The following is an 18,901-nucleotide window of genomic DNA, read 5'->3' as shown; positions in this document are numbered from 1 at the left end:
TCCTCAGTTATTACTCAATGGAGCATGGCAGACACCCAAAGTCATGATCCGCTATTTCGTTTTAGTGATGTACAAAGACTTCAAACATAAGAAATTTCTAGAACATGCCAAAAATAATGATCACTAACGAATGAAGAAAAGGAAACCCCACGATCCAGCCCTGAAGACCACGTGATTGTCGACCGGCCTCTATGTCATCCTCAGTCATTCATCCTGATATGTACTTGGAGGGGCATGGAATCAGCAGACCGCACTATCGGCCGTTGTAAATGTTTCGATCTTGGAGCCGACAGCTCTCAATCAGGTAGCTCTTCAGTTGGCATTAGGAGGCTGCGTCCAATCATCCCACTAAAGAAAAGTCCATGGCAGAATCGGGAATCGAACCCGAGTCCCCGATATGAAGGTCTGTCACGTTGATAATTACTAAATAACAAATAATTGGTGATGGGTTTGAACTGGTTACCCACAGCACAGTAATCAATGAAATAAACGTTACATCAAACTATATGCAGAGTAGCTCACGGCAGTGTGAGCCTGTGTTAAAAATAAAGGTTACAATGGAAATTATGGTTGCAGATGGTGGCTCAATATGGTAATAAAACTGGCAAAATATATGTGACTTGTGTGGACAAACACATGAAAATATGTGTCATGTTCTCTAATATTTATTAATTCTTGTTCCATTACGATAACCACCAGAAATTATCACAGAACAGTAACAGAATATTCACTGTAGCTTTGTATGTATGTATGTATGGAACTGGGAACCTAGAAAAGACGGAGAGGCTTCGTCCCCGCCAGAGCCCTCACTGCTTCACAAACCCACAACAGGCCACAGCAGTCCACCGCCCCCCCCCCCATCAACCCCCCCCCCTCCTTCCACCGAACCCATGGTTAATGTGCGGTTCGGCCCCCAGTGGACCCTCCCGGGAACGCCTCATGCCAGACGAGTGTAACCCAAGAACTTTGCGTGGTAGAATAACAATGGTGTGCGCATACGTAGAAATGGTGTTTGCGCAGCAATCGCCGACATAGTGTAACTGAGGTGGAGAATGGGCAATCAGCCCGCATTCGCCGAAGTAGATGGAAAACCGCCTAAAAAGCATCCACAGACTGACCGGAACACCAGACCGCTACACGACTCTGTCTGGCGGATTCCTGCCGGGGACCAGCACGCCTTCCCGCTCGGGAATCAGCGCGCTAGACCGCGCAGCTAGCCGGGCGGGCTATCGTGAATGAAATTGTTCGTCGTCGTATTTATTTTTACAGATTGTCGAATAAATGTCTATTAGTCTGGTGCAGCATATAAGCTGAGAGTGAATGTCTCAGCTAGCAAATGCTTCAAATGGCTCTGAGCACTATGGGACTTAACTTCTGAGGTCATCAGTCCCCTAGAACTTAGAACTACTTAAACCTAACTAACCTAAGGACATCACACACATCCATGACCGAGGCAGGATTCGAACCTGCTACCGTAGCGGTCGCGCGGTTCCAGACTGTAGCGCCTAGAACCGCTCGGCCACTCCGGCCGGCTCTCAGCTAGCAAAGCACTGAGCAAGTTTATTCATAAAAGTCTTACACTGATATCTACTCTGGGGCCTCATGATTTAAGTGTCGTCGTAGATCGTGAAACTGTCAGTGGTTTGGCCATTTGTGACATAAAGTATCTCAGGATGTTTACAATTATTTTTAAGTGCTCAACGAAATATTAAATCTGGATCACGATACTCTTTATCTGAATTTTATTTTTAAGGCAGACACCTACAGCACCCAAGGGCTAGTTACATCAACATGGTACTAGTATCACTCACAAATTTATAACCTTACCTGTTGCTGCATCTGATCAATGGCTGCTGTTTTGTCCGTGTCGACGTTGTACGATTGAATAAATGTGCTGTTCAGATTTGCTGATAGCTCGTCGTGCACTCTGCTCTCGTATACGTACGCCAGGACGCCGACCATCGCCTCGAGCAGGAAAATGAGTAGCAGCAAGTAGGTGTACTGAAACAAGCAAAAATTAATCGAGTACTGTAGGAGGAAGACGGCTGCGGGTTTAGAAATAAAATTCATAATATCATACGAGCATCCAGACAGAAGAGCCTTTATTGAGATTCGTTTCCCCCCCGAAGGGGCCGGGCTGGCAGCAGCTTAGTACGCCGTTCTTCAGCCTACAGAATTTGTTGTAAAAAAATGAAGATAATAAATAATAAAAGCAGGCGATAAAATCGGTGACTTAAATGGTAAAATGGCGAAAAATTTTGGAACGTAAAATGTAAAATAAACGGTTGGCGATGCTAATAAAATATACAGGAAGCAGACAGGTAAAATAATAGACAGACAATTAAAAAAAACACGGCGACAGTCTGGTTTCTGTTCACAAGAGATATAAAAATCACACCCAGCGACAGCATGATTTTTGTTCCCAACACTTTGGAAAAGACGCACAAACACTGAACACTCACTTAAACACTGCACTAAAAGGTTGGCACAAATATGGCACACCACAGTCGAGGGCAGATGGGGGGAACCTGGACAGATGATGGGAAAAAAAAGGGGGAAGGAGAGGGAAAACGAAGTGGGGGGGGAGGGGGGAAGGAGCTGACGGAGGACGAGGACTCATAAGAGGGGGGAGGGGGCAGGGCAGACATGAGAGGGACTGGGGAAAGCCAGACGAGGGGAATGCAAAAGGACTCGGGGGGGATGGGGGGGAAGGGAGGCAGAGAGAGGGTAGGTGGGAAAAAACAGGATGGAAAGGGGGGTAGAGGGACCCCAGGGAAAGGACAGAGGAAAGGAGGGGGGTCAGGACCAGAGTCGATAGGAGGGATAAATGGAGGGGGAGAGGGCATCATCCGGGAGCGGGAGCCGATGGAAGCCACCTTGGGAAAGGAGATGAAGGGTGTAGAGATGGAGGGCAGGGGAGTCACAACAGTGAAGGTGCAGCAGGGGGTGGGGGCAGGAGAGGAGAGGAGCAACCAGGGGGTGAGGGGGTCAAGGCGGCAGGAGGAGTAGAGGATGCAGATATGTTTGAGGAATAGGAGCGGATGGGGGAAAGGAATCAGGTCGTAGAGGATCTGTGTGGGGGATGGGAGGCACAGAAGAGCCGGTACTATGTGATGACTGTTTTAAACTTTTTAAATGGAACTACCGAGTATATTCTTCTTCCTGCCCATAGAATTAAGTACTGGAAAGAATTTATATCTTTCGTTTGATTAGGAAAAGTGGATGAATTATAGGAATGTGTGGTGCCTGTTCTTTCGGACATGTACACAATCATCTAATTGATTTGCCTAGATGGGCAATGGATCTACCTTCCTCAGTGCGGGTGAACAAATACATCCGACCTCTTGCGGGAATCTCAGAGTAGCGAGCATGGAGTATATGGACAGGGACTGCAGATAGGTGGCTCTCAGTGGGAATGTGGAAATAGTCCGCGCAGTTGCGAGAACACTGTGTCCCGGATGGTGCAGTGGTTAAAGCACCTGCATTATCAGTTCCCGGCATGGTAGCTCAGCAGGCTCAGTCACAGAGCTGGCTATTCTCTATAATAAAGAAACTGAGTGAAGCGATCAACGATCAACTTCCACTGGTGTCATTTGACGTCCGGCACGACCAAATGCAACGAACAACAACAAACAAAATGAAAAAAAAGTAAGCAGGGAATCCCGGGTTCGAATCTCGGTTGCCGCCCTGGATTAGCCGAGCGGTCTTAGGCGCTGCAGTCATGGACTGTGCGGCCGGTCCCGGCGGAGGTTCGAGTCCTCCCTCGGGCATGAGTGTGCGTGTTTGTCCTTAGGATAATTTAGGTTAAGTAGTGTTTAAGCTTCAGGACTGATGACCTACGCAGTTAAGTCCCATAAGATTTCACACACATTTGAATCTTGGTCCGGCACACATTTTCACTCATCGCTGCTGATTCCGTGTAATATCCCAAAGTAGCTGACATCAGTAATTCCTTTCCTTTCCTTTCTCCCGTCTTCCACCTTCAATTTACATGTAAAGTGTTTGAACTTCACATTTTACTGTTAGCTACTGTTTCAGAAGAATTGAGATACATCATTTTCGAGCCTGCGGACACAATTATCTGATTTATATTTTATTAGGCGCCGTCTTTTCCGACCAGTCTCGAGACGTGCATGGGTGCCCACTAAAAAAAAAAAAAAAAAAAAAAAAAAAAAAAAAAAAAAAAAAAAAAAAAAAAAAAAAAAAAACAGTATCTAGTGATTGCTACAGCGTATTTGCGTACGTTTTTAGGCTCCACATTTTCATTACAATGTGAGAATTGTACCGTGTATCGCCAAAACAGAGAGGGTGAGACATTTGCAGATCTCTTGGCCTAAGAGCAAGAGCGCCCATACGATAGTTGTAGGGCGGAGGGGCAAAACCGGGGGGTATGAAGTATTTTTAATATTTTGGAAGATGACAGCAGATTTCTAACTAGCCACAATACAGGTCCAGTTGCAACACTGTCAAAAACCTGCTTAATATCAACTTTTAAATCATTTTCTGAAAGAAAACCACCTGAAAACACTATTTTCTTTCTCCTGAGAGATAGGGGGAAGGGCTCTGCAACCGCCGCCCCCCCTCCCCCCTTTCCTCTTGGGCCCGAATATGGGCGCTCTTGGCCAGGGGGGGCTTCCTTTTGTCTGCAGCCAGAAACTGGTTTTCCTTAATCTGCTTGGGTTTGATGTGGGGAGGTTCACAATGCATGGTGAGTGCTTTAATCCGAGCCTATTCTGTCTCCGTTTTGTCTGCAGAGGTTTTGAGCTTTGTCTTCAATTATGCCAGAACCAGTGTTCCGTGCAGGGTTCACAAGATCATTATAGCACAACGTATTCATAGCAGCAACATGTATGAGTGTCTGCGTGTAAATGATTTGATTTTTGAATGTGAAAATTGAGGTAAAAGTTCAAGTGCAACTTATGAATGTTAACTGAATTACATAAACATCTGCATGCAATCAGTTTTCCTAACGACTGGCTGCAGATATTTGGGTATTGATTTAATTTTCAGTTCTTAAAAAATACGATTCTTTTGCATTTTATTAATGAAATAAAAATATTCTTTGATCTCATAATGATAGGAGAAACTTTGCTAGACAATAAACAAACAAGTAAGTGGAAAAGTTGTTGATTACCAATACCGTATTTAGGTATTCACCAGTTGAGACTTGTCAATCGCTGGTTTCTGAGACCCTTACGAATTTCCATGAAAATACATATTTCAGCGCCCAAAAGATTCATTTGGAAACTAACACTTTAGACGCTGTTCCAGTTGATGAAATTGACTTAACGAAGGCCTTGTACTGAAACTACTGGATTCCCTTCATGTGTCGGGAACAGGATATTGACTTTACTTATCTCCCTCTCTCCAAATGCAATTTGCAGATACTTTAAGAACTTCTTGGATATTAAAAAGATTTTTAGCAAAGCTTTGCAGTTTCTCATATTTGGGTATAAGAGCATGTGTTCCACGTTATTCCTAGTTTGTAGGGATTGGGTTTCAAACAGCAAATTATTTGTAAGGGATTTTAATTTGGCCATTATGTTTGTAATCCAAGAAAAATATGGCCATTTGGTATAATAAATGGAAGAAATGTATGGTAACAAAAAAATTGAATTTTACTTTACTTCTGTATATAATCATCATAGTTAGTTAAAGACAATTATGATATCGATCCACGATCTTTCGAATTCCCGTGTCATAGTCAACTGCTGCGACTATTAAACCATTTGTTCATTGTATGTTCATCTTGGCATCGCTTCCAAGACGCTTCAAGTCCAGAAACACTCTGACCTTCGTTAAAAAGTGTTCTTAAAAACTGTTAACACGATTTCATCGTTTACTTGAGTGTTCAAACCATCCGAGATGAATTCTGAGCACACAAAATTCGAATAACACATGTTCAGCTTCACTTTCTATCAAACAGTCACATTAAACATTCACAGAATGGACGGTGGAAACATGTTTCGAGTGCTTCTCACACAACGGTGAGACTAGATGTCGAGGAAACAATTCGTCCTTGGACTCTGGAAATGCGCATTAGGTAGATAGGTCGTTAGATTCTGAACTACCCTTCTACATGCAACACGCGAGACCACTGTAATTACGTAGGAGCGAAAATAAGACTCTCTAGAAATTGCGCAATGAGTTTTTGTCCGAAATTTCCATATCAAAACTAAGAGAAGCAAACTGACCAGCGTGAGATCTAGTTTCGTGCATAAAGATTTAATTGTTTGAAAGTAACCAGGATAATAAGAAAGAATTAATTAGTGATTTGAGAGAAAAATTCTGTCAAAATGGACAAAATGCATATCAAACTGACCTGTTAAGAAAATTAATATTTGATTACTTGAAAGTAATCGGGGTAACTAAGAAAAACATAATTACTGATCTGAGAGAAAATTGAAATACTTCACGAATAGCTGTCGCTATCTGTGTTAATGAAGTGTAAAAAAATTGATCTCTTGAAGGCCCAGCTATCTGAGAATAAAATGTTACGTTGGTGTAGAAATTGTGGAATTGTTTCTTCCATGTTGAAAACATAAAATACACTCTAAGACAAAAATCGACGCACCACGAAGGAATTATCCGAATGGGACGGACATCGGTAGATGTGATGTAGTGGTCAGACAAACAGATTAATTCAGTTGCAGAAAAATTGGATGATTTATTCAAGCGAAAGAGCTTCGACAATTGAGCAAGCCAGTAATGGGTTGGTCCGCCTCTAGCCCTCACGCAAACAGTTATTTGGCTCGGTACTGATCGACAGAGCTATCGGATGTCCTTCTGAGGGATATGGTGCCAAATTCTGCCCCGCTCGGTGCGCCAGATCGTCAAAATCCGGAGCTCGTTGGAGGACCCTCCCCATAGCTCTCCAAACTTTCTCAATTAGGGAGAGATACTCCGACCTTGATGGACGAGGTAGGGTTGGACAAGCACGAAGACAAGCAGGAGAAACTCTCGCCGTGAGCGGGCGGGCATTATCTTGCTGAAATGTAAGCCCAGGATGGCTTGCTATGAAGTGCAGCAAAACAGGCGCAGAGTATCGTCGACGTACCGCTGTGATGTAGGGTTGGCGCGGATGACAACCGAAGTGCTATAAAATGAAATGTCACCCCAGACACCACTCCCGGTTGTCGGGCTGTGGGGTGGACAGCAGCCAGGTCGCTATCCCACCGCTATCTGGGGCCTCTCCAGACACGTTTTTGCCGGTCATCAGGGCTCAGTTCGAAGCGGGACCCATCACTGAAGACAGTTCTACTCCAGTCAGTGAGACTCCAGGCCGAAGACGTGGCTGGAGACACTCCAGACAGTGGTAGGATACCAGCGTGAGGGTCGGACCCTATATGGCCTGACAACCAGGACTGATGGTCTGTGGTGGCATTTCTTTTTGTAGCAGGAACCGTGTGGTTGTTATCGGTAACACCCTTACGACGTAGTGGTACGTCAATGATATCGTAGGCCCCATTTTATCGCCCTTGATGGCAAGCCATCCTGGGCTTTGTAACGCGACAGCCTGTTGTAAAGGGAAGAGACACTTTATTCAGTAACAAAAACGTGACCGCAGACGCACAGATGGTGGCTAAGATTGGGTCATATTCGTGTCGACTGCTGAAATCAGTTTGACTTTTTTTTTAAATTTTTTTTTATAGTGTGTAGTGTGGACTGAAGAGATCATCCTTGATGACTTATTTTCTGGGATGGGATGTAAGGATAAAAGGAAAACACTTTATTTATTACACATGCAGTTAGGCTTGGGCACGCAATGGGTCCTTTAGCCTGCTGTCTTTGGTGATGTCTATCTCCTGTGGAGGGTGAGATGTGTCTAGGCTGTTATGTGTGACTGCTTCCTCGTGTTATGACAGATTGCCTATGGGGGGTGAAACGTTATTGACTTCGGTACTCGGTACTTGCGCAATCTTGCAGGGTTTACCGTTCCTACCGGTTCTAATTGTCGAACTTCGTCCCTAAGGGCATCGATCTTGTCAAAAACTCGTAGAGCCTTGTCATGGACCTTCTCTTGTATAGTGGTCTCGTGGAGTGCGGTGCGGATGTCGACGTTTCTTGTCCACCATGGAGCTCCTGTGATCCATCGATAGCAAATGTTTTGCAGCTCCTGTGATCCATCGATAGCAAATGTTTTGCAGCGCTTGGAGTTTGTTGTAGTTGGAGATGCACGTAGTTCCCCCACATTGTGGGTTGCACCGTTACCTTACACAATTGGAGTTTACTCTTAGGGTTGAGATCCTTACTCTTCAGGAACGGAATAAATGACCTGGCCATCTTCTGGGCTGCCGTCTTCTTGTCGTCAATATGCTGCGTAAAGAGTAATTTTTTGTCAAGGTAGACACCAATATACTTCACTCCCGGCGACCATGGGATAATTTGGTCAGCTATTTGGAGTCTGTCGTTAAGAACTGGTTTCCTCCGTGTGAATAGATCAGTTTGACAGGAGCATGCGGAGAGCCAGTTTCACACTATGCTCCACAGATGGGGTTGTCGCTGGATTTACACCGGCCGATAAGGTGACCACAGGACTGGGGAAACCCGTCCGTTGGGCAGCAGAATGGCTGCTCATTTCTCATGCCGCTTTTCGCATCCAGTGGAAAATTAAACCCCAAAATTAATAAATATGTGTCACTGAAGAGCCAGTAGGCTCATTTGAAGCGGAAAAGATGAACGTTTATGAGTGTGAAGACGCGCCTTCGATATCCGCATTAGTTATTGTCGGTTAAACGTTGTAAATAATTTCTGAACTGTAAAAGTGAATATCGCGGCAACGCAGTATGCGACTGCAATAAACGAGGCGTCTATGGATACATTTCGTAGAGCTGCATCGGAATGTGATGGTAAATTTACGGAAATTGTTCGTGTATTTAACTGAGAGGCCGAACAGTGGATTTTGCGCAGTTAAGTGCTTTTCTTGCTAAACAAATAGAGGAACATTAAAAGTACCTAGATACTGTATATACTTAGATACATACTGTATATTGTTAATATTTGCATTTCTAAATCTGAAAATGCAGGAAAACCATAGCAATTAGTGTTTATTAATAAACTATAGCAGATATAAGAAAACTGGAAACAGCATAATATTTATCAGAAAATTTCTCTGTGATTTGGTGTATCATATCTGCATAACAGATCAAAATAGAATTTCAGAAATTTTCATGTTCAGTAGTTTAATTTACTTTAGTCGTGCTTGACCGACGTTTCCTGGGTGAAAAGCAGCATTTTGGATGGGATTCGATGTTTGGACGCTATTGGAGGCGGTCAGGTTGTGTTAGTCTCTGTTTCGAGAAAGTTTTATGTGATTAGTGATTAAATAACCGCTATTTCGCGTGTTTGAATAATTCAGAGTTCCTGCTTTTTGGAATCCAGTGGACTTGTTATTTTTCGGGTTGCGTGTTCTACAAGCTCCACTTAGGAGGTTTCAATGTGTAGCCATCGTGTAATTTATAGATTGAGATACTGTGGAGCTTTAACTGTTTTCTAAAGATAATTGTGGTTTATTCAGACACCTCCATGATCTTAAGACACTCGGTCAGGCTCTGAAATTAATTTATTGTGAACTCTGACTTTCAATCTTTCTATGTTCTTATTGGAAATAAAGCCTAATTTGTGAAACCTTAAAAAAAGGAAAAAAAAAAGAAACGTGATCGCTTGGGTGGCGTTTGCATGGCAACTCCTGCATGCATTTATATGAAATACGTTTGTGGAACATCTGGGAATTTAAGGAGATGGGACCTGGATAAACTGACAGAACCAGAGGGCGTCAAGAGTATCAGGGGAGCATTAGGGAACGATTGACAGGAATGGGGGAAAGAAATACAGTAGAAGAAGAACGGGTAGCTTTGAGAGATGAAATAGTGAAGGCAGCAGAGGATAAAGTAGGAAAAAACACGAGAGCTAGTAGAAATCCTTGGGTAACAAAAGATATATTGAATTTAACTGATGAAAGGAGAAAATATAAAAATGGAGTAAATGAAACAGGCAAAAAGGAATACAAACGTCTCAAAAATGAGATCGACAGGAAGTGCAAAATGGCTGAGCAGGGATGGTTTAGCGGACCAATGTAAGGATGTAGAGGCGCATATCACTAGTGGTAAGATAGATACAGCCTACAGGAAAATTAAAGAGACCTTTGGAGAAAAGAGAGCCACTTGTATGAATATCAAGAGCTCAGATGGAAACCCAGTTCTAAGCAAAGAAGGGAAAGCAGAAAGGTGGAAGGAGTATATAGAGGGTCTATACAAGGGCGATGTACTTGAGGACAATATTATGGAAATGGAAGAGGAAGTAGATAAAGATGAAATGGGAGGTACGATACTGCGTGAAGAGTTTGACAGAGCACTGAAAGACCTGAGTCGAAACAAGGCCCCGGGAGTGGACAACATTCCATTAGAACTACTGACAGCCTTGGCAGAGCCAGTCCTGAAAAAACTCTACCATCTGGTGAACAAGATGTATGAGACAGGCGAAATACCCTCAGATTACAAGAAGAATATAATAATTCCAATCCCAAAGAAAGCAGGTGCTGACAGATGTGAAAATTACCGAACTATCATTTTAATAATCCACGGCTGCAAAATACTAACGCGAATTCTTTACAGACGAATGGAAAACCTGGTAGAAGCTGTCCTCGGGGAAGATCAGTTTGGATTCCGCAGAAATGTTGGAACACGTGAGGCAATACTGACCCTACGACTTATCGTAGAAGACTGATTACGTAAAGGTAAACCTACGTTTCTAGCATTTGTTGACTTAGAGAAAGCATTTGACAATGTTGACTGGAATACTCTCTTTCAAATTCTGAAGGTGGTAGGGGTAAAATACAGGGAGCGAAAGCCTATTTACAATTTGTACAGAAACCAGATGGCATTTATAAGAGTCGAGGGGCATGAAAGGGAAGAAGTGGTAGAGAAGGGAGTGAGACAGGGTTGTAGCCTATCCCCGATGTTATTCAATCTGTATATTGAGCAAGCAGTAAAGGAAACAAAAGAAAAATTCGGAGTAGGAATTAAAATCCATGGAGAAGAAATAAAAACTCTGAAGTTCACCGATGACATTTTAATTCTGTGAGAGACAGCAAAGGACTTGGGAGAGCAGTTGAATGGAATGGACAGTGTCTTGAAAGGAGGATATAAGACGAACATCAACAAAAGCAAAACGAGGATAATGGAATGTAGTCGAATTAATTCAGGTGATGCTGAGGGAATTGGATTAGGAAATGAGTCACTGAAAGTAGTAGATGAGTTTTGCTATTTGGGGAGCAAAATAACTGATGATGGTCGAAGTAGAGAGGATACAGAATGTAGACTGGCGATGGCAAGGAAAGCGTTTCTGAAGAAGAGAAATCTGTTAACAGCGAGTATAGATTTAAGTGTCAGGAAGTCGTTTCTGAAAGTATTTGTATGGAGTGTAGCCATGTATGGAAGTGAAACATGGACGATAAATAGTTTGGACCAGAAGAGAATAGAAGCTTTCGAAATGTGATGCTACAGAAGAATGCTGAAGATTAGATGCGTAGATCACGTAACGAATGAAGAGGTACTGAATAGAATTGGGGAGAAGAGAAATTTGTGGCACAACTTGACTAGAAGAAGGGATCGCTTGGTAGGACGTATTCTGAGGCATCAAGGGATCACGAATATAGTATTGGATGGCAGCGCGGGGGGTAAAAATCGTAGAGGGAGACCAAGAGATAGATACACTAAAGAGATTCAGAAGGATGTAGGTTGCAGTAGGTACTGGGAGATGAAGAAGCTTGCACAGGATAGAGTAGCAAGGAGAGCTGCATCAAACCAGTCTCTGGATTGAAGGCCACAACAACAATTGGTACATTGCGTGGAATGTGAGTTCGCGCCCCATAGACGAAACGTAGCCTTAGTTATAGGTCCAACTACATTTACGGGGGCCCACTGAAGTGTTTCGCTGTGTAATGTGTGGGTAAATCTTTTCTTGCAGTAGCATATGGGGGTTCCGAGCTGATACAGAACTTGTGAACAGTTTAGTACTTTGATTTTCGGCGAGTTGATGAGAGAGATTGTGTTTTATTTCGTCATCCACATCACATGTACATTCTCATACAACCCGTACGGTCACAGGTTACATTTCAGCAAGATAATGCCCGCCCATGCATGGCAAGAGTTTCTAATGCTTGTCTTCGTGCTTACCAGATATTACCTTGGCCAGCGAGGTCGCTGGATCGTTCTCCGGTTGAGAACGCTTTGAGCATTACGGGCAGGACCCTGCAACCAGCTCGTGATTTTGACGATCTAACGCGCAAATTGAACAGAATTCGTCACGATATCCCTCGGGATGACATCCAAGAACTCTGTCAATCAGTGCCACGCCGAATAACTGCCAGAAGTGGATGAGCGCATTATTGACTTGCTCAATTTGTGAATCTCTTTCTTTTGAACAAATCAACCAGTTTGCCTGACATTGTAATCATTTGTTTGTCTGTACAATTACATCATATTTACCGAATTGTGTCCCATTCGGATAATTCCTTCAAATTGCGTCCTTTTTTTTTGGGGGGGGGGGGGGGGAGTGGGGTCTTATAGTGTATTTCGAAGCTAGGTGGAACACAGAGTCACAAGTCCAGCATTACATTTTTTTTTACAGCTACAACGCGATTCTTTTCGTGTTTGTTCTTGCTGCATATGTTGCATCTCCTTACTGGTCCATGTTATTTTACTGACGATTGAGCGGCACTTCGAAAGTGTCTTCCTGAAAGTAGCACTGGATTTTCCTCACCTGATCGACCACCAACAAAAGATGCTTTCCTTTCTTGGTCGTATGTTTTTAAACTCTCCAAATGAGGCTGAGATGAAATTCGGTTACTGAAGTATTCTTTCCGGTATGCGCCTTGCAAATAATGGGCGAATTTAGCGCACACATGTTTAAGGAGCGAAAAAAGAGTTTTTTATACTACACCGGTAATTTGCGAACACAATCCATTGAGCTAAGCAGGATATCTTATTTGTCCACTACACCCATAGACTTTGCAATCCAACATATATTTTGGTTTTAATTTTTCCCTTTACTTTGGCGGTTCACCTGATTTTATTCCAGCTATGTGGCACATCGTCAATTTAGGCAAGTCTCTTTGTCATGCCACTTCAAGGCCACCATAGTCACTGTCGACGTAAATTCTATCGTACCTGGTTGCAGTTTGGCTTCAAATTTTGGCGTACCTTTCCTGTTCATGCGAACTCTACCTTGTGCATTTTTTCTTCTTTCACGCAAGTAGTGGAAGAGAGATGGACCTGCATAGTTACGGTCCACGGATACCGTCTGTTTTATAGCGTGCATTTACTGAGAAAACCGCAAAACATTTACACCGGACGTCAGCAATCCTGGCATATTCAGTTCCTTTCGCATATACAGGGTGGTCCACTGATAGTGACCGGGCCAAATATCTCACGAAATAAGCATTAAACGAAAAAAACTACAAAGAACGAAACTCGTCTAGCTTGAAGGGGGAAACCAGATGGCGCTATGGTTGGCCCGCTAGATGGCGCTGCCACAGGTCAGACGGATATCAACTGCGTTCTTTAAATAGGAACCCCCATTTTTAATTAGATATTCGTGTAGTATGTAAAGAAATATGAAAGTTTTAGTTGGACCACTTTTTTCGCTTTGTGATAGATGGCGCAGTAATAGTCACAAACGTATAAGTACTTGGTATCACGTAACATTCCGCCAGTGCGGACGGTATTTGCTTCGCGATACATTACCCGTGTTAAAATGGACCGTTTACCAATTGCGGAAAAGGTCGATATCGTGTTGATGTATGGCTATTGTGATCAAAATGTCCATCGGGCGTGTGCTATGTGTGCTGCTCGGTATCCTGAACGACATCATCCAAATGTCCGGACCGTTCGCCGGATAGTTACGTTATTTAAGGAAACGAAACGTTCAGCAACATGTGAAACATCAACCACGACCTGCAACAAATGATGATGCCCAAGTAGGTGTTTTAGCTGCTATCGAGGCTAATCCGCACATCAGTAGCAGACAATTTGCGCGAGAATCGGGAATCTCAAAAACGTCGGTGTTGACAATGTTACATCAACATCGATTGCATCCGTACCATATTTCTATGCACCAGGAATTGCATGGCGATGACTTTGAACGTCGTGTACAGTTCTGCCATTGGGCACAAGAGAATTTACGGGACGATGACAGATTTTTTGCCCGCGTTCTATTTAGCGACGAAGCGTCATTCACCAACAGCGGTAACGTAAACCGGCATAATCTGCACTATTGGGCAATGGGCAATCTACGATGGCTGCGACAAGTGGAAGATCAGCGACCTTGGCGGGCTAATGTATGGTGCGGAATTATGGGAGGTAGGATATTGGCCCCCATTTTATCGATGGCAATCTAAATGGTGCAATGTATGCTGATTTCCTACGTAATGTTCTACCGATGTTAGTACAAGATGTTTCACTGCATGACAGAATGGCGATGTACTTCCAACATGATGGATGTCCGGCACATAGCTCGCGTGCGGTTGAAGCGGTATTGAACAGCATATTTCATGACAGGTGGACTGGTCGTCGAAGCACCATACCATGGCCCGCACGTTCATCGGATCTGACGTCCCCGGATTTCTTTCTGTGTGGAAAGTTGAAGGATATTTGCTATCGTGATTCACCACCAACGCCTGACAACATGTGTCAGCGCATTGTCAATGCATGTGCGAACATTAGGGAAGGCGAACTACTCGCTGTTGAGAGGAATGTCGTTACGCGTATTGCCAAATGCACTGAGGCTGACAGACATCATTTTGAGCATTTGTTGCATTAATGTGGTATTTACAGTTAATCACGCTGTAACAGCATGCGTTCTCAGAAATGGTAAGTTCACAAAGGTAGATGTATCACATTGGAACAACCGAAATAAAAGGTTCAAACGTACCTACGTTCTGTGTTTGAATTTAAAAAACCTGCCTGTTACCAACTGTTCGTCTAAAATTGTGAGCCATATGTTTGTGACTATTACAGCGCCATCTATAAAAAAGCGAAAAAGTAGTCCAACAAAAACATTCATATTTCTTTACGTAGTACACGAATATGTAATAAAAAATGGGGGTTCCTATTTAAAAAAAACGCAGTTGATATCCGTTTGACCTATGGCAGCGCCATCTAGCGAGCCAACCATAGCGCCATCTGGTTTCCCCCTTCAAGCTAGGCAAGTTTCGTTCTTTGTAGTTTTTTCGTTTGACGCTTATTTCGTGAGATATTTGGCCCGGTCACGATCAATGGACCACCCTGTACAGCTCGTTAGCACTTGAGGAACGACGACTGCGCACGCATACGTACGTCGTTAGAAGGTAAAGGGCTAACGGAGGTTGAAGCACTCCTATGTTTCTTAAGCGGTAACTCGTATTCATTGCTTTGTTCTACGGTTTCGTTCACGATATGCAAATGGTCCAATGTATTATACTCACTTCTGAAGCTAATTTGTTCGTTTGCCTGAATGAAATGCAATGTTACTTCCTGTGTGGTTGATGATAATTTTGGTCAGTATTTTCGAATGTTCGTTTCATCTCGTCCTCAGAGTTCCCGTGGCGTCACGCAAAGTACCTCTCGCGGCTGCAGACAGACCACGCTCTCTTAAGCCGTCGTCACACGGACCGTGCTGTCGAACGTTAACGCTGAGCGCGCCAAGTTCCACGTGCTGCTGAACGCTCAGGAACGATGCGACTTGTGCACACGGTACGTGGGCCCCAACGTGGTAAACGCGATCACAGCGCACTCCAGCGGAAGTTGCGAGATGTTTCTAGTTGGTAAATCAAAATGTTTACTAAACGGGCGAGCGTAAAATTCCCACGTTAGCGCTATTAAAACGCACATTTCCACCATCGTCCACTAAAAGAAAGTACCATGTCAAATCGATAACGACACAGGCTTATCAAAGTTCCATTAAAAACAGTGCTATACAAAATTGCGATACTTCTCCACATAAGATAAACATTATTTCATCATTCCCACATTTTAGTAAAACCCCAAGGTCAGTCTTATTTGATCACTGTTCCTACCCAGTAGCATAATCTTTGCAACATGTGAATTACGAAGCGTAGAAGAAAAAGCAGCAAAATATCTTTATACAGTAGCGCAAGCTGTCCTACAGATTAAACCAGCCCCGCACAAAAAGATGAACTTACATTTACATAACATAAAATACTGCGTTACTCATTTCACTAAATCAACAACACACTACTGAAACTCAATCATAGCATGTTACCACTTAATGAAAACCTTAATCGTAGATATGTTACTAATTGAAATTGTACCAAGAACAATGCGTTTTGGGTGGATCTTCAGTGTGTCGCTGCCTTCAAATAGCATACTCTCATAACACGAAAGTTACAATAATTTTTTTGCCACTAATATGATGTTTCTCATTATTTTATTGGAACGAATCACACAGTTAACAACGGGTTTTACAGTGATTCTCAATTTGTTGGTGCTCGGAACGGCATATATACATATAGGCTTGAAATGTATGCCAATATGGCGCCTCACAACTCTGTACTGAAGGGAGACGTAGGTGGCGTTGTGCCATCTCATTGGTCAACGCTCAGAATACCTGACATGCGAGATATTGCTCTGCACGTTGGGAAAGACATCGAACGTGCTATTCCATGTTATGATGTTAGAAACTCGGCACGCTCAACGGTCAACGTTCGGTTGCACGGTCCATGGGCCGACGGCTTTAGCGAAGAGCGGTGTGAAAGACAGATTAGATTACGTATTGTTCCGGAGACCTACTAGGAAACGTCTGTTGACCGACCCAGGTTAATCTTCTGGACAGGTACACAATTAAATCAGTCATAATAGCGGTCGGCAGTCTCGCTGTGCACAGGACACGGTTAAATTCCCATTACTTCTTATAGAACTAATATATAATCTGCAGCAAGCTAATCACTTTCAGAAAGACTACCAGATCCGAATCTGGAAACATACACCGCAAAAAGTTATTACCCAGCCTGTCGCAGTTCACGCTGAGAATCTTGTCAAAAACAGAACAAGAAAATACCTCAAAGTTAAAAGGGCTGAAAGTTAAAAGTCACAAAAAGGAAACCCTGAAGAGGACAACTGAAAAATGGTCGTAACGTAGGCTTCATAGTTACTCTAGCGTACTTTTTGTCCACCAGGATCTCATTCAAACCAAACTCTGGGTTTCACCTAAAGAAACGTAATTTGTTGGCTTCCATTTGACCTCACCTAGTCAGCCTCGTTCATTAAACGTCACCTCCAGCTAGTTACAGCCCCACGCTCTGCTATGAATTTTCAGCCAAGTAAACAGGTGCTCTCTCGCTGAATCACAACACCAGAAAATGACAAAAGCAGATTCCACGCCTCCACGTCGTAGGACGTTTGCGAACTAACGGGTCCAAAGGAACGGTCCACCAATATGAACGGAAGAAGCGAGGAACGAATTCTAAGGAACGGTCTTTCATAATTCGTGGCTTTCTACTTGTAGTTTCCGGGAACGGGAAACAGTCGATCTCGTTCCCGCATCGGCACGTCGGCCGGTCTCGTTCGAGCCTCGGTCTCGTTGCCCCCTCTGTCTCGGTCTCCCTCTGCCGGACTCGTCCTTCTTCGCGCAGTCACTCGCCGCAGTTCCACTGCCGACCGCTCCTATCGAGTTGTTCGTTTTTTTCGCTGCGCACGCCCATTCTAGATCAGTTTCAAACCTTTCTTGAACTCTGGACTTATGGTTCTTTTCGTATTTTATAATTAGGTAAATTACATAAAAATTACGTTGTGTGTAATACATACATCTTTCCAGGCAACAAAAGAGCATGTCAGCTTACTTTCTTATGTCTACAAACAGCAGCTGCAAATTGTGCGTTTCTGAAAGTATTTGTATCGAGTGTAGCCATGTATGGAAGTGAAACATGGACGATAAATAGTTTAGACAAGAAGAGAATAGAAGCTTTCGAAATGTGGTGCTACAGAAGAATGCTGAAGATTAGATTGGTAGATCACATAACTAATGAGGAGGTATTGAATAGAATTGGGGAGAAGAGGAGTTTGTGGCACAACTTGACTAGAAGAAGGGATCGGTTGGTAGGACATGTTCTGAGGCATCAAGGTATCACCAATTTAGTATTGGAGGTCAGCGTGGAGGGTAAAAATCGTCGAGGGAGACCAAGAGATGAATACACTAAGCAGATTCAGAAGGATGTCGGCTGCAGTATGTACTGGGAGATGAAGAAGCTTGCACAGGATGGAGTAGCATGGAGAGCTGCATCAAACCAGTTTCAGGACTGAAGACCACAACAACAACATAAACAGCAGAAGACTTACTTATACAAAGGCAAGCTTTTTTTGTTATTAGACGTGCAAAGGAAGTCGGCACGGCACACACGAGTGGCCATTTTCCTTCTTTTTTTGGTCCAGGGTAAAACAGCATGTTTATTGTTGTGGAAGGCAGACCGACTTACAACCGAATGAAGCCCGTGCTCCATAATCGAGTGTCTGGACTCATATTTTGTAAAGAGAATATGATAACTTCTACAGTATCATTTCAGTGGTACAGGGGGGGCGCACGAAAAATCGGCCCGAGTACTTACACAATCGTCATCTATTGTTTCGAAGTTGTTGTTTGCATTAGCTTATTTGTTATTTCTTCACTGCCTAATTATTACATGTTTATCTATTCTGCTCGTAGCGGTCAACAAATTGTGCGTCATTGGCGAGCAGTCTTTACTTGGGACCGGGTTTTTCGTGTGACACCTTACTTACATTATTTCACTGCGATCAGCCACATAACGCTGCAGTCGGCTAAAAGAGAGGTTTTGCAGAATCACTGAAGTTACTTCTATAAGTGTTTGAGGATTCTCTAATGAATAAAACCTCTGTACCCTAGGGGGAGA

At 43.4% G+C, this 18,901-nt stretch overlaps 1 protein-coding gene across 1 annotated transcript in view; it reads right to left on the bottom strand.

The window, feature by feature from the left end:
* Positions 1–18,901, bottom strand: part of LOC124789690 (CD151 antigen-like) — a 131,494-nt gene that overhangs the window by 14,602 nt on the left and 97,991 nt on the right. The window contains exon 4 of the mRNA XM_047257129.1: positions 1,828–2,001. Coding sequence (XP_047113085.1) covers positions 1,828–2,001 — 174 coding nt within the window. The remainder of the gene's footprint in view (positions 1–1,827; positions 2,002–18,901) is intronic.

Source organism: Schistocerca piceifrons, chromosome 3, assembly GCF_021461385.2.
Source record: "Schistocerca piceifrons isolate TAMUIC-IGC-003096 chromosome 3, iqSchPice1.1, whole genome shotgun sequence".
Classification (NCBI taxonomy): domain Eukaryota; kingdom Metazoa; phylum Arthropoda; class Insecta; order Orthoptera; family Acrididae; genus Schistocerca; species Schistocerca piceifrons.
Note: the sequence above shows the minus strand (reverse complement) of the source record. Positions and strands in the feature narration are given on the sequence as shown.